Below are 22,093 nucleotides of genomic sequence, written 5' to 3' on the forward strand. Positions count from 1 at the left end.
GTCCAGTGTGAAGTTTCCAACGCAGCCGTCTACATGGAGATTTTGGAGCACTTTATGCTTCCTTCCGCAGACAAGCTTTATGGGGATGCTGACTTCATTTTCCTGCAGGACTTGGCACCTACCCACACTGCCAAAAGCACCAAAGCCTGGTTCAATGACCGTGGGATTGCTGTGCTTGATTGGCCAGCAAACTCGCCTGACCTGAACCCCATAGAGAATCTATGGGGCATTGCCAAGAGAAAGATGAGAGACATGAGACTGAACAATGCAGAAGAGCTGAAGGCCGCTATTGAAGCATCCTGGTCTTCCATAACACCTCAGCAGTGCCACAGACTGATAGCTTCCATGCCACGCCGCATTGAGGCAGTAATTGCTGCAAAAGGGGCCCAAACCAAGTACTGAGTCCATATGCATGCTTATACTTTTCAGAGGTCCGATATTGTTCTAGGTACACTCCTTGTGTTATTGATTGCATGTAATATTCTGATTTACTGATCCATAATCCATAATCATCGCACTTATGACAAATCACAGCTTGAACTATCTTGCTTTGCATGTAATGCGTCTATCTCATTTATTTATTTCCCCTTTTACGTTGCATTACTGAAATAAATGAATTTTTGCACGATATTCTGATTTTTAGAGTATCACCTGTATATTCTGGGTTTTCTTGGTTTCTTCCTTATACTAACTCTAAAAATTTCATAAAGTACACATATATCTACAGGATATCTAACAACGAGGTGTGTGTTATGGGGAAATAATGCTATTGTAATATATATTTAAAATGTTGGCAGATCACTAGATAGACAGACAGTTGGAAGAAAGTGACTCCTCGCTCTACCATGTAAAGTTAGTAAATCATAGTATTCAACTTTTTGCACATCCAGACAGATGTTGCAATTTTAATAATTAGCACACCTGCATTCCTCCGTTATAATGAATAACATTGTGTCTTCTTCCTTTGATCCTGTGCATTTGCATTCTCAGTTTTAACCCCTTCAGGACCGCTGACGGTTCAGGACCGTCAGCGGTAAAACGTGCGTTTGGACCGCTGACGGTCCTGAACCGTCATAACGGTCTGGGGCTACTTACCTGATCGCCGTCGGTCCCACGGCGGCGATCAGTGCTCCACCCGGTCCAGGGGGACTGCCTGTCTGCCCGGGCAGTCCCCCCTCGGCAGATCAGGACCCCACGGCCATGTGATCACTCGATCACATGACCGCAATAGGGGTCTTTGTATCTGCCTGCAGGGGGACTGTCTGTGCTGACAGGCAGTCTCCCTGCAAGTAAAAAATCCAAAAAATAAAGTAAAAAAAAAACCAGTGTAAAATCAGTGTAAAAATAAATAAATAATATGTGTATATATATATGATATATATACATGTATTATATCTATATATAATATATGTATATGTATCATATATATATATAATGTCATATTAAGTGTATTTTTATATTTATATATACGTATATTAATATAAAAATACACTTATATTTAAATTACACACGAATATATACAATATATATATAATTGCTATATATATGGTATATATATATTATTATAAAATACAAATAATATGTTAATAAAAATAAATAACAAAAAATAAAAATAATTTTTAATAATTATAAAAAAATATTTATATATGCAATTTTATTCTAACAGTATTTTGATATATATATATATATATATTTATATCAAAATATACTTAGAATGTAATGATATATATATCTATGTATAAATAAATAAATAAAAACAATACGAAATATACATATGTCCATATACATAATTACATAAATAATTTCATAAATATACACGTAGACGTCAAATATATAAATATGTATATATATTAAAATTCTACATGTGTATTTATGTAATATTTTTACCTAATTAAGTAATTTTAATGATTGCAATTTGAGGGACCTGCCTGCCAACCCAGGCCGAAAGTCCAGATAATTTAATTTGCTAGCACTGTGTTTAACCCTGTAACTTTCTATGACACCCTAAAACCTGTACATGGGGGTACTGTTTTACTCGGGAGACTTCGCTGAACACAAATATTAGTGTTTCAAAACAGTAAAACATATCACAGCGATGATATTGTCAGTGAAAGTGAATTTTTTTGCATTTTTCACACACAAACAGCACTTTCACTGAGGATATTATTGCTGTGATACATTTTACTGTTCTGATACACTAATATTTGTGTTCAGCGAAGTCTCCTGAGTATAACAGTACCCCACATGTAGAGGTTTTATAGTGTTTGTGAAAGTTACAGGGTCAAATATAAGGCTTGATTTTACTTTTTTTTTTATTGAAATTTGTCGGATTGGTTAGGTTGCCTTTGAGAGCGTATGGTAGCCAAGGAATGAGAATTAGCCCCATGATGGCATACCATTTGCAAAAGAAGACAACCCAAGGTATTGCAAATGGGGTATGTTCAGCCTTTTTTAGTAGCCACTTAGTCACAAACACCGGCCAAAGTTAGCGTTTCTTGCATTTTTAACACACAAACAAATATAAATGCTAACTTTGGCCAGTGTTTGTGACTAAGTGGCTACTAAAAAAAACTGGACATACCCAATTTTGAATACCCTGGGTTGTCTACTTTAAAAAAAATATGTACATGTTAGGTGTGTTTCGGGGATTTATGACAGATAACGGTGTTACAAGGTCACTATTGATACATTTAAAATATATATATATTGAAACAGCAATTTCCTACTTGTATTTATAGGCCTATAACTTGCAAAAAAAAGCAATAAAGCATGTAAACACTGGGTGTTTTTAAACTCGGTACAAAATTTTGAATCTATTTAGCTGTTTTTTTCATTAGCTTTTGTAGATAAGTAAAAGATTTTTCAAGTAAAAGTCCAAAAACATGTTTTTTTTTTAAATTTTTCACCATATTTTATTATTTTTTTTAAATACAATATTGGACATAATACAAATAATGGTATGTAAAGAAAGCCCCTTTTGTCCTGAAAAAAACAATATATAACTTGTATGGGAACCGTAAATGAGAGAGCGGAAAATTACAGCTAAACACAAACACCACAAAAGTGTTAAAACTGCTCTGGTCCTTAACGTACAAACATCGCAAAAACAGGCCGGTCCTGAAGGGGTTAAGAAATATAGTTGGTTTTGTAGAACTTTTATATTTTAATAAACAATTGGTACAGGATCTGTTCCAAGAGAATAGATTCTCAAAATGTTAACTGTACAACTGGTACAATTGTTGTCTTTCTGATATTTTGTGCTATTGTGCATGGATTTACATTTGATAAACAAGAAGAAACAACTAGATATTTCAGGCATGAAAATATCTGGGGATAGATAGACAGACAGACAGACAGGCAGACAGATGGACAGACAGGCACATAGCCTCCAGAATCCCAAGATGTTAATTGTAATGTTGAATTACATTCCTCAGCAAATGGAGTGCCAGAGATTTTTTTTATCCATACAAACACACACACACACACACACACACTTTCACAAGAGACACATTTGTTAGATCAGGGGTTCCCAACCCAGTCCTCAAGTACCCCCCAACCGTCCAGGATATAGTGATTACCCTGTTGTGTCTAAAATTTGTTTTGTTTTTTTAAAGCACCTTAGACACAACTGGGTAATCCCTAAATCCAGGAATGTTAGGGGGTACTTAAGGACTGGGTTAGGAACCACTGTATTAGATGAATGTGTACTCTCAGAACCTTGAACCATATAATTACTAGGGATGTGAAGGAAGTCACTGGTCTGACATATCTATATCAGTAAGTGTATCACCTCCTTCCTCACTAACAGCACCAAAGCAGTGAACAGCACCAGCCTCGTTTTCAGGTCTGGGCCCGGATGCTGCTAAACTTCTATGAGTCTCCTGTCATCTACTGCATTCAAAGAATTTTGGGACTTGTAGGAAATTAACATGGGGTGGAGGCAGAGTCTGAGATCATTGCTATAAAGTAACATTCAGGATTCCACAGGGATTTTCACAATCAGCTGTACTATTCAACTTCGCCAACAGACACCACCTATTTACAGATAATATTCAGCTCTTAATTGGAGCATAAGATAATACAATCTCCATCAGCTAGGAACAATGCACACAGTATACTGAAACTGTAGTTCGAAGCAACAATAAAAACAGCCACAGGAGGTGGGGGTGTTGCAGCCAAATTGCAACAAATGCTTTATACATGAGCTTCATTAACTTGGCCTGGCTAATGCATGTGCATTCCTGCAGTGTAATTAAAAATGGCTGATATAATGTTATAGGTAGGGTGACCAAAAATCTCAGTGTACAAGTTTGACCTAGAAAAGGGCTTTTTATATAAATAAACTGCCAGGTACAACTGGGCACACCTGTGCAATAAAAAGGCCTGAGAACAAATGGAACACTCATGGTCTCCCAACATGAGGAATAACCATTTATCAATTCCAAAATGCCACCTAGAAACTATAAAATAAATCTGTCAGAATTTAATTTAGAAAAGAGCAGTGGACTATTGCCATATTGTCTACCTTGGCATTTCATTCATACCATCACATTAACATTTTTCAAAAATCCTCTCTCACTTTAGTTTTTTAGACTGTATTGTTCTAGAATGTTGTTTTCTAAAAGATATTGAGTACATTTGCTACTTTGGTATAGTAACCCATACAGTGTTTATGCATTATGCAGTACTGTCTATGTAACATACCTTGCGGCTGGCTATGTTTATATACTGGCATTTGCCAATTAAATCTCACTTTATATACATTTGTTATGCAGTATTGGGAACATTGGCATTTAACTTTGTTTATCGTAACTTTTAAGGGAGGTGCACACCTGTGGCATGGACCTATGGTGTGCTGATTTTTACACCGTGTAAATGAATGGATAATGAATTGTAAAGGTTGAACATTTAATGTTAAGCAATCTAGTGTTTTTTTTTTTGCAGCAGAGAAACCACTTTCAAGTAATTGCTGTGAAAATTCACCATTGTACGTTATCTCCCTGTAGCTAAAATCAATGTTAACCTATTTTCGTTAGGAATAACAGTGACTGTCTGAAGCTATAATTGTCCTTTAGGGAATATTACCTATTTGGTAAGTCTTGCCAAAAAAAAAAAAAAAATATCCCTAGGAGTTTAATCTTAATATGCCTAGCCAAAACACACTTTTCTTTCTTTTGGGTTTTTTTTAAGTTGAAAGTGTTATTTTGTAAATTCTTCTCAATATTTATAAATCTTTACAAATCATTTTTAAAATCTGTTTTATAGGCTTGCTGACTTGCGTTATTTTTTTTATTGATGAAATATTGCTGGTTTATCCTTAACAGAAATAAGAATAGCCATGTCCTAGGATAGTGCTAGATTAACTTCAGTGCTGTAATGCATATGCATGAGAAGGGACCGTGACAGACTGGCGACCTTACATTACCTCATCTGGTATAAATTATAGCACCAAGAAAGTCTATTCTACATAATGGATACAACGGAAAATGAAAATATCCGTCCTCCCCACTTTACACATACAGGCACATGTGCACATGTATATCAGATTATAAAATTAAAACAAGGCTTAAATGTATTTTGTTACTGTATGCAAACTGCTTGTACCCTTGTACTGAGTGTCTGTTTTGAATCAAATATTAATATATATAATATATATATAATATATCAATAAATATTGGTCATCAGAATATTTTACTATTTGATGACAATATGTATTTATTGATAATAACACTGTTTTATATAATGATTTGTAAAAGTTTAATGAATGTTTGCATTCAAACAATCTCTACAGTAGTTTAAAGGGACACACCACTGCCTAAATAGAAAAAAAAATAAACAAAAGTAATTGTTTAGTATATATACTCCCAATGAAAACATACATGTATTTAATTTGCATTTTTTCATTGGTAGTGTATTTAAAAAGAGCTAGCAAAACCTGCAGAACTCTTGTCTGGAGCCTTTGCAAACCCTCCCCTTCTAACCCCGCCCAGACTTTCTGGGGCTGTCCAATCACAGACTTCTCAATGCAGCTCACAGAGAAGTCTTTGCAAGGCTGGTGCTCTGAGCAATTGCTGCCTGTTGAGTTTAGCTCTACTAAGTAACTCCTTACTAAGTAACAGGACTGGTTGTCTGCTTGAAAGTGTAACAAGGTTCATTTATAAAAGTGCCAATTTCTGTTGAAACTTTTTGATGTGCTTTAAAAGTCTGGAGTATCCCTTTAACCAGCAGTGTCCTATCATCATTCAATTTCGTCGTACGGTTTGAAACATGAGCAAAACCTTCAGATTCACTGAAAAAAATAATGTCTTGAATTAAATAAAACATACATCGAATAAACAAACGAAAATATGAAACTTTAAATTAAGTGTTATAAAAATACCAAGTGAGTAAAGAAAGAATATTAATTCATATCTAAAAATTGCTGTCAAAGTAAGACAAAAGTAGAACGTATATCTCAGCAAAGTCACCATTTGGCAGAGGAGATCAAATAAATCACGACATGATCTGGACAGCCTGCATTGTCTGGAAATGGTATTTGAATGAAGAAATAATGAGATTTCTGGAGACTGTTGTAGAAAAAAAGCCATTTTTAATTTAAAAGTTCGGGCTATGCGACTTAGAAAATCAAAAATACTATACAGACAGCACATATATTTCTTTTATACAGTATTTTAATTATCTTGATTAATGGGGAACACCTTCCAGACAATCAGAGTAATTCGGCCATTTGCAATGCTTGTACAGCTATCATCATGTGACGATATGCTTATGTTTGGTACGAGTAGCATTCTCCAGAGTTGTCAAAATTCTGATTTGATTGATTATACTTTTTACTGTATAAGAAATTGTTTTGATGTCTAGGAAATTAGTGACTTTCTCAGTATAAATCTAAGAAATGTATACTATTGCAAATGTGCCTACTGTAGGTAAAAATTTCAATTTAGCTCAAAATCACTTTTAGTTGCATAATTGTATTTAAATAATATATATATTTGTGTGCATGATAAGAGAAATAACAAAGCGTTGGGTATCATTTCAGTACACAAAGGAAGTATACAGGATATAAAAAGGAACTGCAGTAATTTCTGATTAATAATGCAAAGGGGAAATTTGGTATTCTGGTAAAGGTATATTCAACCAATTGCATAATGATTTGCCACCTGTTTTGCTGGAGTTACTAATTAGCTCCACCAGATAAAATTGGGCCTGGTGAAAACTCTATTCTTCTATTCACCGGCTGGTGTAATTCGGTAGTGACTCCAGTTCTAAACACAGTCACTACGCAACCAGGAAAAAACATGACGCCAAATCTGATTTATACTTAATTGTAGGGAGATACACCATTAAAATTGATACATGTTCAATCATAAATCCTATAATTTGCATGAAAATGTGAAAGTATCTGAAGATATTCTTAAATTAAGTTTTTTTTTTTTTTTAAAAAGCCACTACAAACCTTTTGTGTATTTAACAAGAGATAGACAGTTAAATATATATATATATATTTTTGTTAAATATATACAGAGAGGGTTGTTTTAACATACATGTGATGGTGGGGGCGGATCTCCCCAGAAAATCTTGAGTAACTTTTCTGATCATATGTTTGAGTTTCTAAGAAAGATAAGCGAAACAACAAGTTAAAAGAGTTGGGTATTTAATTCAGATCGTAGAACCCCATAGTGATAATATATTATTTTGTATGTAAAACACTGCATGGTTTAATGTATGTCTTCTAAGTGTGGCTAGGATTACTGATAGGCTGTCCTCCGCTGTTTATACCTTACTATTAACCAGGGAGGTCCAACAACTCCTCTTCCTTAAGCCGGTATGTAAGATATGGAAAGGTTTCACATGGTAGCAAATATCCCTTAACCAACTCCTCAACCTCAAAGGGGTGGTGGGGTCAGACTATTACATAGCCATAGAGAGGCCCAGGGTATGACTCTTCTATCTTCGCCTACATCCTGGCTGGTAGGGTGGAGGCTAAGAAGATAATTCATGGGCCATGAAATGTTAGTAATAGAACCAGAGGATACCAAGTCATACTAAACAAAGAAACATAATTGAAAACACAACTAAGGCTCATATAAAATTAAATATTGTGTAAAACAGAATATGTACATACTCCTTAAATAAGCCACTACAAACTAGTAGCTTGGAGGAAAGGGATATGATAGAAACATTTAAATACATACAAGGGAATCAACACAGTAAAGGAGGAGACTATATTTAAAAGAAGAAAAACTACCACAACAAGAGGACATAGTCTTAAATTAGAGGGGCAAAGGTTTAAAAAATAATATCCGGAAGTTTTATTTTACTGAGAGGGTAGTGGATGCATGGAATAGCCTTCCAGCTGAAGTGGTAGAGGTTAACACAGTAAAGGAGTTTAAGCATGCGTGGGATAGGCACAAGGCTATCCTAACTATAAGATAAGGCCAGGGACTAATGAAAGTATTTCGAAAATTGGGCAGACTAAATGGGCCGAATGGTTCTTATCTGCCGTCACATTCTATGTTTCTATGTTTCTATGTTTCTATAACACGTCTTGATTGATGGAAGAAGTGCATTCAGCATTTTTTTTTCTTTTAAATGGATACATCCTGTCACTTAAGCTCTTAGCGTGAAATAAGGCCATGTGTTCTTATCTTTGTTGGAGTGCTAAATTATGAATGTCCTTGAGTGTCAGGAGTGCGAGTCGAATGCAAGATAGCTTATAGGTAGGTGATAAATCAGAGACAGACTACATGCAGAATGAGTGAAAAGATATACACTTTACAATTCGTAAAAATATATATAGCAAAAGACTCAGATTACACAGCTATCCAAGGCTAGGTTTTCTGCAATATTTAGTCTTTTTGTTTTGGTCAATGGCTGGTAACCTAAAAAAATACCAAATATCGTAGCACGCTACAAACTGCAGTAGGTAGAATATCTAAAATAAACAATAAAAAAATATATAGTGCAGACTTTCTGATATAGCTATCATAGAAATACTGTGCAATGGGAGAGAACTCACATGTACCAGAGCCCTATTATCCCTGGCTCTGGGTTTGAATTGCTCCACTTGTGAGGGATATTTCCTACAGATTAATGACAGGAAAGGTGTCTCTACTCAGTCAGATGAATATATGGATATCTGTGCAGTATAAGAGGAAAAAAAATATGTTTTTCCTGGGGACTAGACACTATTATTACCCAACTTAATGGAACACCATGTATTGATCTCAAAAGTCCTATGATGTAGCAGTACCTTGAATCTAACCCACTGAGTTAAGTGTACTGTATATTCCAACCATTCGTTCTGTTTGGTCCCAGGATAGTCTGACATCACTCTGTATGCAGTTTCTCCTCCACTGATTTGTTGAAATTATCCATATTGTATGAAAAAAATGTATTTCTTTGAAAGTTCAGTGACTCAGCCGTGCCCAAACATGTCAGCTTTACAAGTCTACATTCCTTTACATAATTACACTTAGTTGAAGAAAATGTAGTTTACTTGAAGCTTAAAAGTAATTTTTCAAATTCTTCCTGACTGCAGAAGTATAACATTCATAAGCAAGTGTATGATGAGTAATTTGTTTTCTGTTTACCCATGTGCTTGTAATGTATTTTTTATAATCATGTTTTTTTGACAATAAATCTCATTGTTAATTTACAAGCTGTGACAAAAGACCCATGGTATTGTGAAAGCTTCCCTCGTCCTCTAAACACCTTAAAAAAAACAAAGCAACACATTTGGCAGGGCTGTAAAAATGATTGTAATAAAGAGTTATTTGAGTATTAGCAATGTGAATAACAGGGGTGTCCAAATTGTGGAACCCCAGATACTGTAGAACTTCCACTACCATGATCCTCTGCTAGACATTAGAATCACATATCTGGGAAACCAGGGGCAACTTTACAAACCTTTAGCTGATGGTGATATTTCAGTATCATATATACATTTCTATTTCTGGAATTTTTTTGTTGTCCACGATTCTGAGATCTGAATTCTAGTTTAGTCCTTATTTTTCTAACTTATCGAGCTTCATCCTCCTTATTGGAAAGGATCACTGACTGATCAGGGTCTCACCTATGCATTAATGTACGTTGGGATGGTAGAAGAACCTCATACCCGTGGAATCTCTATAATAATTGGGTTCAGCATGGCATCAGTACTGACACAGTTTGTTTTGGTCTGGATAGCGAGGTAGGATGATAGTTTGCACTGGAAGCAATTCTCCCCACCAGCCACTTGTTTATGTTTATTTATTAAAAGCTATTTTTTTAAAGATATTCATAGGTTTTTGTTAGTCATGCAAAAATAAAAGGTGTACCATGCATATATAGTTATTAGAATTTTAAGGATTACTTGTTGGTGTTTCTCCATCTCATGTCTGTTATCAGGTGTCATATAAGATTATAACCCGGCAGTGTGTATGTGATTAACTTCTCCTCCTGTTCACAGATGTTTGGATAAATGCAATATGTTTGTATTGTGTCTAGATCTTCAGTCAAGTGTCTTAAAGTTTATTACTTCCCTCTAGAATTGAAACATAGAATGTCTTTTCTAAATACTTTCATGCTTACCTTCAAGACTTCTCTAGGTCTGCATCATATATGTGGAACTCCCTTCCCTTCTCCGTTAGACGCTCACCCAGTCTCCACTCCTTCAAAAAATCATTTGAAACTCACTTTTTCACCGTATCAAACCGGATCAATTAAACTGTTAATGGCTCTCAACTGCTTCCTGTCCTGCAACTGTCATTAAAAAAAAATCAAAAAAATCCACACCAAGTCTTCAGTGAATACTATTCTACCAATCTACTTCCCTAATAATACCCTTACCTTTTGTGTCACTATATCCCACTCCCTATAGCATGTAAATTCATTGAGCAGGGCCCTCAACCCACTCTGTTCCTGTGCATCAAACTTGTCTGGTTACAATTACAATATTTGCTAGTCCACCTATTGTAAAGCGCTACGGAATCTGTTGGCACTTTATAAATATTAATAATAATAATTAGTTCCTGGCCTTATCGTAAGTCTAGGATAGCCTTATGCCTATACCACACATGCTTAAACTCCTTTACTGTGTTAACGACACATTCCTGTTGTACCTTTCATTAGTATTAGTGATAATATTGTTATTGCTTTTCTTCCATTTAATTGTACTTGAAGATTATTTAACGAAGTAAGAATCATTCACTTACTACCGCCTTCAAGGCTGGTGGATGCAGGAATGTCAGAATAGCTGCTTTTTCCTTTTGGGGTAAATCCTTTACGAGCGCTTACTACATAGGCTTGCTAACGAGCAGATGACAGATGATTAATGGCACCCACTTAAAACACATGTATTTTTAAGGAGGATTGTCACTTACCTACATTTGGAATTCTATATTTATATTTCCCTTATATGCTGCCTGTAGCATTTCAGTATAGAATGCGGCACAAACCATTTTCTGGAAATCTTTTTCATAAACAGGGCTATACATAGGACACATGCAATGATGCAAAGGTTACACATTTAGACTGGAAGAAAGGAGATTTAGTCTAAGGCAAAGGAAAGGGATTGTTACAGTAAGAACAATAAGGATGTAGAATTCTCTGCCCTAAGAGGTGGTTTTATCAGAGTCTATACATATGTTTAAATAACATATGGATAAATACTTGCAGAAACATAATATTCAGGCTATAATTTGTTATAATTAGTGGGGTAATAGCTTCTTCATCCAAGGAGATATCTGACTGCCATTCTGGAGTCAAGAAGGAATTTTTCCTAGTTTGTTGCAAAATTGAAAGCGCTTCAAACTGGGTTTTTTGCCTTCATTTGGATCAACAGCAAAAATCGAATGTGTGAACTTGATGTCACTTTTCAGCCATGTAACTTTAACTATGTAACATACATCAATACTAGGTGATGTTGCCAGAGGTGTAACTCCAATCTGTCTTTATCCAGGTCTTTAGTATGTCTTTATCCAGCCCAGAACAAGAGTTCCAGTTCTCTGCATATTTCTGTACACAGAGGGTCATTTATTGGCTGACAGCGATCAGCTGATGCTCTCATCCAATGAATGACTAGCAGGATCTGTATCCAGTTTCTGCAGCTCTGGAAGAAGGTATTAGAAGAGTTGCTACACAGTTTTTAACCATTATCAGGAAATTGTACCAGGCTGCAGTGGTTATGGTGTTTAGAGTAACCCTTTTATCATTGTTATAAGTAATGTTCTTTACATCATGTAGTTAGCACAAGGAGAGCATAAAAACAGTAGGAGAAACAAAAACAATGTTTCTTTTATTCTTAATTTAATTTTCTTCTCCCGTAACTGTGCCTGGACTGAACTAAATTGTGAATTTATTTAATAAAATTTTAAAGAATACATCTTTAAAATTGTGGATTTGCTCATGTTACATTGGGACTGCTGTGTTTTGACACTTCTTTTTTTGTTCAGTTAGGACTGTGTATCAGCAGAGCGTCCGCTTCAGTCCTGAACCTCAATAGCAGTTTGATCCTTCTACCAATGTGCCGAATACTGCTTGCTATGCTCCGTGGATCGAAAAAGGTATATAAAACAAACAAAACTTTTATTTAATGATTCTCTTTTGTATGTAATACCTAGTTATACATTATACCTAATGTCCTATAATTTTACAATAGAAGAATCAGTTTTAGGTAATGTATGGACAGGGTAAAAACATTTAACAAACATGGGATCCGAGCTAAGTTAGTTAATCAAGCAACTCATTCTCCAAAGGGATTTGTACCCTATGTGAAGACAGAGAAGATTTTTGGCCATGTAATAGGCACAGGTCCGTGTTACGGACCGTTTCAGCATAAAAAGGGAAAAGTCCGTTTAGGCGATAATCCCCTTTTCACAAAAAGGCACAGCTACTGTAAAAGCACCAAAACTCACGAATTGGATATAGGTGAATGCACCAAACTCCCGAACTGCATACAAGGGAATAAGATAGCACTCCAAACTCCCGAACTGGAACCTCACGAATTGCTGCTAGCAGACGAACAGGAAAAGCTCCGTCAGTCCCTATCAGTCAGTCCCTATCAGCATACAGTGAATCCCCCCAAGAACGAGACAAGGCTCCGTGTTGAGGGTCAAGCAGTGGTCTGTTTATTCAGGGCTGCCTCCCCCTGTATTTATGCAGGTCTCCCACCTGGTGGACACTCCCCTAGGGGACCAGATGGAAGACTGAAACAGCAGACAGACATGTATCATTTTCGTACACACAGCCACAATCCTTTCCCACCATGCATCTTGGTTTCCTCCTCTCTGTCCTGGAGATAATTAATGAAGTAATTCAATTATCTCCTAGGACAAAGGCCAGACTCCATTATGCACATGGTGACACAGAAACAGACTATCACTTTAAAATACATACAGACACATTTTGTACATAAAACACAGACATGTAACATATCCCCAGGTAGCTCAGGTCTGGGTGCACATTATTAGGTGAATGGCACCCAGACCACACAAATACATTTTAATTGCCATGGAGCCAAAGTCTTTAATTATACGATCAGGCTCCATGGCAGGCTATCTGGGTTACTACAGTTCACATAAAACATAAACTACCGAATTTCCCTGCATTCACCAAATTCATACGAATGAGAACCAGGGGCTGGAGGTTCAGCGGTGCCTGCACGTAAAAGTGTCCGATTTTGGTGCATGAAAGCCGGGCAGAAAAGCGCTGGCTGCCCGGGGAGCTCCAGAACACCGCCACCTAGCGGCCGCAAAGTGTAACAGCGGTCACACAGTTAACAGGCAATTAAGCTGTGGTTAACCGCAGCTTCAGGGAGGTAAATTGGAGGCACACTCCAGCTTCTGGGTGGCCAATTAACAGCGCCGGCCGGCTTCCCACGGCTCTGGGGAGGTTGGTGAACGGCTGTTTGTTCGGTATATGAAATCTACCGAACTGCTGTGCAGAAAGAAATAAATCCTTCTGCACAGTAAAATTAACCCTTTAGCTGCCGGTCCATAATCCAAAGGCAGCAGGCGGGCAACCAGGCTCCTCCAATACAATGTGGCGAGATTGGTTTCGTCACAGTCCGTGTGAGGGAAAGCCCCTTTTTGTATTAGGAAAGATCAGTATCACATAGCTTAGCTCGTAGTGATATTTTCCACCCAAAGGCAAGGGTGTGTTTGAGGGATTTAAATAACAAAGAGGGTGGTAATGACGTTCCTTTAAGTGATGTGAAATTCTGGGATGGACGGTAATTTTTCCTACAGTTATACAAGCTGGCCGGGTTGTACGGGGGACAGCCAGTTTAGATATCTAAAGAAGTAAAAGATGGAAGTGAGAACAAGATGGCAGGGCCTAAATATTAACTACACCTGGTGCAACTGAAGAGCTACAGAGAAACTAGTGGAAATGTTTACATTATAGTCTCGAAACAATTCATTGTAAAACTTCTCAAAATTTGGTAATGATCTGTATTAAAGAGGTCAAAGGCAAAATGATAAAGGGTTTTATTCACTAAACCGAATAGGAGTGAATTGAAAACCAAATTGAACATTTCATCAAACTGTGACTATAGCTAAACTGTTTTTAACTGAATTGGGCATTTTGTTTTTATTTATTCCCTGCAATTAATTATTTTAGTGCCAAACCACTAAATGTTTGTGGGTCACATATGTGGCAATTTTATGATTGAAGGATAAAGCAGAGTATATGGATTTATATGAATTGAAGCCAAAATGATTTTAACGCTAAGTGTGTTTGTGCCCCAGTTTGTTAAACTTTTATAAATAAATGTTATCACGAGATGGGCTAAGTTGATATACAAACTGTTTAAAGTGACACTGTCACCCACCCCCACCCCTGGAAAATGACCCAGGGCAGGACTATCGGCGTCTAGAAGTGTCAATACCTCAACCATCACCAGTAACGGTTGCAGGAATTGGCTCTGTATATGGAGAATCCCGTGGTCTTGCGGGATCATCCATATGCCTCAATGCTGTACTTTCGCTCTTTCAGGAGCTGAAAACGAACTAAACTCACCTTTCCCTGTGCCACCTGGCCCCCCACCTGCAATGTCAAAGTGCCGCTTTAAAAGACATCTGGATGACAAAATGAGCACAATTTAAAGACTGTTCTAATGTATATAATGTATGTAATGCTTATGCTGTATTTTACAGCTTGTTAAAAGGAAAACAAGAAGGCTTTTGGACAAAAACAAAACTTTACATGGAGCCTGTGGAGTTGCGATTTGTATTTTTTCAGGTGAGAAGATAATTTCAGTATGTTATAAGTGATCTTTTCTGATAAAATTTTTTTTTTATGTTTAAGTTGAACACACATTTAGTGACCGTTATGTTTAATATATTGTATATAAACATTACATGTAGAATCTGTTATGATTATTCACTAAGCTGTGAACTCTGGAGACCTCACAGTAAGCAATCAGAACAAAATGACCAATTCAGTTATTTTGGCCCCAAATTTGAAGTCAATTCTAAAATCCATACAGCTCCCTTTTTTATCACTTAAAATACACTTCGAAATGTTAGAATGATCCATTTGTCTTAGTATTGTAACTGACAGTTCACATTTTATAAGAAGCAAGGGGTTTTATTAATATATCATATTTTTGTCTATAAAATAATTCAATGGTTATGATTTCAATTTCGTCTGAATCTTGATCTCAACCGCGATTCGTAGGATTCTATCTTGCTGTTTTCTGTAGAGTTTAAGACATTTTGCAGGTGGTTCTGCATGCTACATGCATATGTTTGATGCACATTTACAAGGTCTGTGTGAAAGACACAAATCTCCTTTATCCCCTACTATTACATTATTTATACTGGGTTTTTTCTTGCCTGGGGGAATGTTGTAATTGAACGCAGTTGGCATATTGATGGCGTTCTAATAGTGTTAGACATGTAAGAAAAACAATCTTAAACAAGCCCTCAAGGTATCTCTAAAAATGACTGCATTGTAAGTGTCTTTTAAGACTCTCTGCTTGAAGGCACACCTTAGGGCACCTCACGTTTGGTATAATGAGTACGTTAGGTCATACTTATTTATGGTAGGTGGCTATTTTCCATTAATCTTCTTAATTTAAAAAGAAAATTCATAGTTTTGTCAGATACACCTGCACTTTCTGCCTTCCTTCCCATTCATATGCATTTCCACTTTGGTTTCAAAAATTGGGAGGTACATGGTGTCATGACTTGGGCTTCTAGGAGTTGTAGTTCAGCAGTTAGGTTTCAGCACCAATTATGTAGTCCGTACAGTTTTTACAGAAATATAAGTAAACGGTGGTCACTATTGGTTTAACAAGCGTTCAGTTCAGATGCTGCACAGCCTAGACATGTATAGCTGAAAAGTGTGCAGGTGTTTTTGTGTTAATATAAAGTATCACAACTATGTTTTATTATTTTGAAAAAAAAAGAGTTTGCAGAAGATGTATTTTTTTTTAGTTTACCGATGTGGGGGTTTATGCAAGGTAAACAACCAAACTATAGTGGAACTGTCGCCATGGAGACTAAACCATCTTCATACTGATGTTTCTATGGTGAATGCTTCATATTTATAACTTTGCTATTCTGTTTTTTCTTTTTTTATTGACAGCTTTTTTATTATTTATTTTTATCTTTCACCACAAGTGAGTGAGACAGCATGTAAAAACAACATTATAAACACAATACGTATGACAGTGGAATAACGGAACATTATACATAATTGTTCAAGTGCAGAGAGGGTTTTTTGGGATTTGTTATTCAATAGCCAAACTTGAAAGGTGACTGACAAATTAGTTCCCTATAGGCTAACCGCTTACCCCAGGAAAGAATTACCCACACCCACACCATGGAGAACCAATGTGGTTCTGGAATAGACAAATTTAATCTGGGAAAGAGGGGGATAAAAGATAATGCCATCATAATTTTGTATAAGTGGACCTGCTTAAATAAGCTGGTGGTTCTACATATGAGTGTAGGTCAAAAAAGACAACCTGTTTAGAGCATCCAAGACTGAATTAGACATATAAACTCAAAAATTCAAAAAGTGAAAAAGTATAACAAATCAGCAATGGAAAATTAAGTACTATTGAATACAATAGACCAGTTAGTAGAGGCCTCGAGTAGCCTTTAAAACTTGGTGTGGCCAGTCATTTGACCCCCAATGTGAATGAGTGGCCAAGGAGAGATCTAGGTGTAACTTCGGGAATCTTAGAGAGATTCAAACTTTTCAACCGTGTATCTGTAGCTTCTGTGCTTGCCATAAGGCCCAAATTGTGTATACTGACCCTGATCCTGAGGGCTCCATGCCCAATGAGTTTTGCCTTGAGCACTATGAGCACTCTGGTAGGTGACCTCCCTGGACGAGAGGACCTGCAGCAGTGACTTCAGTGACCTATTCCAAGTAAGAGTATTTTTCGTGAAGTCTGAAAAATTGAATAGTGAAGAGCCCTCTAAATGAACCGGGGTTGCCCCTGAACTGCTGTAAGGAACAAAGTCTTAGACTGAGTGGATTGAAAGCTGATGTTAAGGTCCGAAGTAGCAGAGGTTGGGGCAGTTGCAGTTGCCGGCTTCAGCAGATGGAACATGCCATCTAATTTCACTGTGTAGCTTGCTTGGGTGGTAAAAAAGGTAGTGAAAAGCCCAAAATTTTAATGTGGCAATTCTTCAGTGCCTATACCATTAGGGATGCCTCTAAAATTCAGGTTGAGCGTCTCTTCTGGTTAATCTTCCAGCATCTTGACCAGGCCTCTGTGTCCTGCTGAATTTGCTGAAGTTCCTCTAGCTTCTGCTCCACCGTAGCCAGTTGGCAGTCATGGACACAAGTTGTGGCTACCAATAGCACAATTCACATGGTGGCTCCATCAATACATATTTAAAGCGTGAGATATCTGCTGCAATGTTGGTGCCAATTCTGCCAGCAGGCTTTATGTATGGCCGCAGTAATCGGCTCCCAGTCTAACCCCATGTGTCGAGGTAAAAGAAGCACCTTCTCCCATAGCTGTGGGAATGTTCTCCAATGAGAAAGATGACCTGTCATCGTGCGGCTCCATATTATGTTATGTGACCTATTGTGAGCATCTTAGAAGATCTCCGATATCTCGGCTAGTGGGTGCCTTGTTTTTGTTTTTTGGCCTAGTATGCTCTATTCTGGCAAAATATTCTAATACCCATTCAGGTAGAACACTATTCTTAAGATTATCTACTTTTTTACAGTTGTGCATAGCAGAACTCAAAAGTGTGTGTCAGCTCTGATTCATCACTTGCTCGGCCCCCGTTATTCACACTTTAAAAAAATCTCCAAAACAATGTTTTTGTTTTTTATGGACTAATTACAAGTTTATTTTTTATACTACTTAAAAATAGCATGCAATATTAAAAGTATCAATCTCATTATAATAATTCTAGTAATGTATATCCAAGCTTTCCCTAGTTCTAAAGCAGTTATTCTTGGTAGAAAATTGTCTTAATCAAATGTCAAGTGATTCATCACAAAAATCATAAAATTGGCTTCTCACTTATTATAAACCCTGTTTGCTAAGGTATTTGGAAACAGAACACAGAACAATGATTTAACAAAAGTCAATCACATGTGACAGCTGTAAAGCAAGACAGGAGATCTACTCATTTAACCCCTTAAGGACCAAACTTCTGGAATAAAAGGGAATCATGACATGTCACACATGTCATGTGTCCTTAAGGGGTTAAAGAAGAGCTGACACTTCCTACGATTTACAATATTATGTTTTCTTATCATACATGTAATAAATATTTATTTTGCATAATTACCGTATTTCACTGCATTATCATCTCACTCTCATTTTTCAGTAAAAAAATTGGTTCAAGTCCAATTCTTCACATAATTGTTGCGTGTTAGAATCCTGTTCATCACGCAGCTTAAAATAAACAGAGCAACAATGTACGTATACACCAGTGGCATATGGATGCGAATTTACTACTGTATCTCTTGCAAATTGCCAATCACGAGCCGTGAATGCTCTGCGCACGTGCATTATCAGTCGCAATTGGAAGGCAGGGATCAGAGTTTATGTAATGTATTAGGAGTTATGCATGTTCTCCGCAAATATGTTATGCTATTGGCAACTATGTTATCACCAATTATAATGTCATCACCAACTGTTAAAAAAAACCTGTTAAAAAATAAAGCTTCACATACTCATCGCCAACGCATCATAGTTGCACCCTTTGATCAAAAAAATTCTGCATAAAATCTGCGACTATTATGCAGTGAAATACGGTAATTAAATACAGTAAATAAATCTGATGGTTAGAGCAGTGGTAGCATCACTGCCTCAGAACTGTGAAATCCAGACTTGAGTCCTGGTACCAGTAGGTGTCCTTGGGCAAGATGCCTTACAATATAAATCCACATTCCTCAAAGATTGTAAACTAATTTGAGCAGGACTTCTTCATCTCTCTATTATTGTAAAGTGCTGAAAATTGTGTTGGTGGTATTAAAAAATGGTAATAGAAAATGCTAATAGTAATTTTGGATTGTTTTGTGTTTTTTTGTTGTTCCCTAACCGTCATTTTAAAATATACTCCGTTTATATCAACAAGACAAGGGATCCATCCATTTCTGTTTCATTTCTCTCTCTTACACCACTCCTAATTCGGTGGTCTTCCTTAGTGGACATTTATGTGAATAAGAGCAGTTTTTATAACAAAGAAAGCTTTTTATCTCACTTTTTAAACACAGGATGATCAAACATATCACTTTTCAGAACACTTTGATAACTTTCCCACAATGTTTCTAATTATACAGGGTGTCTTTGCCTGTCAGAACTTGAATACCATGTTTGATGTGTCTTTAATATAAATTGAAAAGGAAGTTACCATATTGTTCAATGTATTACTCACTATTGTAAATACCAGTGAATATACATGCTGCAGGCAACGTTTTCCACCATACCATAAATTCCCTGAGGAATTTGACATTTGTGGGCCAAAATATCTGATTAGGAAACACAACTTGAAATATTTTGTCTAGTTTGGCTTACGTGCCTTACATTTGAAATACCCAGATAATTCCCAACAGATTAGTAAATAATAAGGAATTTAGTGACATTTTCACTAAACAGTGAGCTGGTATCTGATATGAGTTTCAGACATAAATTGCGTAGGGGGGGATTTTATTTTTCCCTTTTACCTATGCTAATTTGTTCTATAATTTCAGGTAACTTACCACAACTGACCTAGATATTTAACGACTTTATAAACTCCAAGTCATATAGTGGGCTTAGAAAAAGGATTCAAATGATTAATTTTATGGAAATTACAAAATTGAAGCGAAAGTTTGGAATATCTGACAATCATTCACAGCAAACGTAAAGATCTCACAATAATGTTTGACCTTTCTTTTCTTTTCTTTTTTTGTCAATCTGTCTTTTATTGAAAAGACAACAGAAAAAAGAAACAGAGTTAATGCAGATGGTTATAGAGCAAAATTACAGATACATGCACAGTTTAATAAACTCCTGCGTACGTCAGTCTAATTTTTTAGTTACGTAGATTAAACTAATAGGATCAATAGTGCTACCCGGACTGTACATGTGTATATGATATGCTAACATGAAAAATGCAATCAGTCAAACGCAATACCTAAGACAAAAACTTGTTAATCCTCTAATTTATTAGTGAATATATAATGCAATCTGTCAGGCACGTCTAGGCTAACAGTAGACATCAAGGAACATTAAGCAAATGTTAACCGGTCGTGTGTAGATTATACGGTAGAGATGAAAACTACTGGACTATGAATTAGTATAAAGTGACTGCACCAAGCTATGTACAAAATCAAACAAATGGATAGCAAACCAATAAAAAATTGCGGGCACAGCAAACATAGAAACAGGTATAGAAGGGTCGCTGCTAGACAAGCTGATAGTGGTCACGAGTGCTATATGGAACCAAATATCCATACCAGCATGTGGGTAAGTACCAGAATGTATGTGGTGGAACTGCCCTGTAAAGTAAGTCAACAGTCAGCCTATGCTCAAAACCAGAAAGCATAGGGTAGGCAAGCATAGGGTCTGAGAGGCAATGGCACCCTGGATGCAGTCAAGGGCATTGCTCCAGCCCCAGGCAGGGTTACAGGCCGGCATTTTCTTGCCACGGACTAGAGAGCCCAGAGGGAGCAAGTACTGCCTCATGGGAGGAAAGCAAAGGGTCTTGATGGTACCTTGCCGCCGGCGGCGTAAGATCCTCCGTTTTCGTGAGTGATGCTGCCGGGTTTTGCCCCGTTTGGCCCTCGACCCAAGCAGGCTAATAGTCGCACATATTTTCACCGGGAAAAGCTGATTGCCTCCCAGAGGCACCTCCATCATCTGGGCCTCGCTCTATCGAATCTCCTCTCTTGGTTGCGACAATGTGGCCATCTGACATGCCTCCAAGGAGGCCCAGAATTTATCTAAGAGCTCTTCCAGCCATCGCCAGGATTGCGCTGTGAGGCTAGTTTGCGTCGTTTCAGGTTGCAGACGGTTGGATTCTGTCGAGTCGAGAATAGCCGCCATTTTGCGTGTTCCTGTTTGACAATCCTTGTTAATTTTTTAGAGGACCTCTTACTCCTAAAAGAATGTTAACGGGATTGTCTGTTCAAAATGCTACCCTGTTTTATAATTTATTATGTAGATAATGCATAAAACAAAAACCTAGCAAAAAATAAATTACACTTTTTTTTTCTAAAGGTCTGTGGCATAACGACAGATTTTTAGTTTTGTTTTTTTAGTGTAATTGTTCAATGCCACTGGATGCAGAGTAGGTTAAAATAATCACAAATGTCAATAAACGAAAAAAAACAACTACTTTTTTTGCCATTGACTCAAAGTCTATCACCGTCATGCTAGTCTGCATCAACAGTAGTTATAGACAAGTCCGGTATTAATGCAAACATGCTAGAACCAGGCTTTCACATGTTCTGCTAATATTAAAATGATTGCTTGTTTAGGAAGTGTTTTAAAATAAACTACATGTTGTGATTGTGAAGTACTGGAGGTGACTCCAAACAGCCCTTATAGACGTATCATGTTATCCTTATTATATTTATTGCTCGGCTGATTCTGTTAGTCAGCAAACAAGATGAGGTTGACTGGAGGAAAGAGGTATTTGCAGAA

General features: G+C 36.8%; 1 protein-coding gene across 1 annotated transcript in view; it reads left to right on the top strand.

The window, feature by feature from the left end:
* The window catches only part of NOX4 (NADPH oxidase 4), a 236,127-nt gene that overhangs the window by 24,056 nt on the left and 189,978 nt on the right, over positions 1 to 22,093 (top strand). Inside the window, exons 3-4 of the mRNA XM_063444952.1 lie at positions 12,435 to 12,545; positions 15,138 to 15,222. Coding sequence (XP_063301022.1) covers positions 12,435 to 12,545; positions 15,138 to 15,222 — 196 coding nt within the window. The remainder of the gene's footprint in view (positions 1 to 12,434; positions 12,546 to 15,137; positions 15,223 to 22,093) is intronic.

The sequence above is a fragment of the Pelobates fuscus genome, chromosome 1, assembly GCF_036172605.1.
Source record: "Pelobates fuscus isolate aPelFus1 chromosome 1, aPelFus1.pri, whole genome shotgun sequence".
Taxonomy (NCBI): Eukaryota; Metazoa; Chordata; class Amphibia; order Anura; family Pelobatidae; genus Pelobates; species Pelobates fuscus.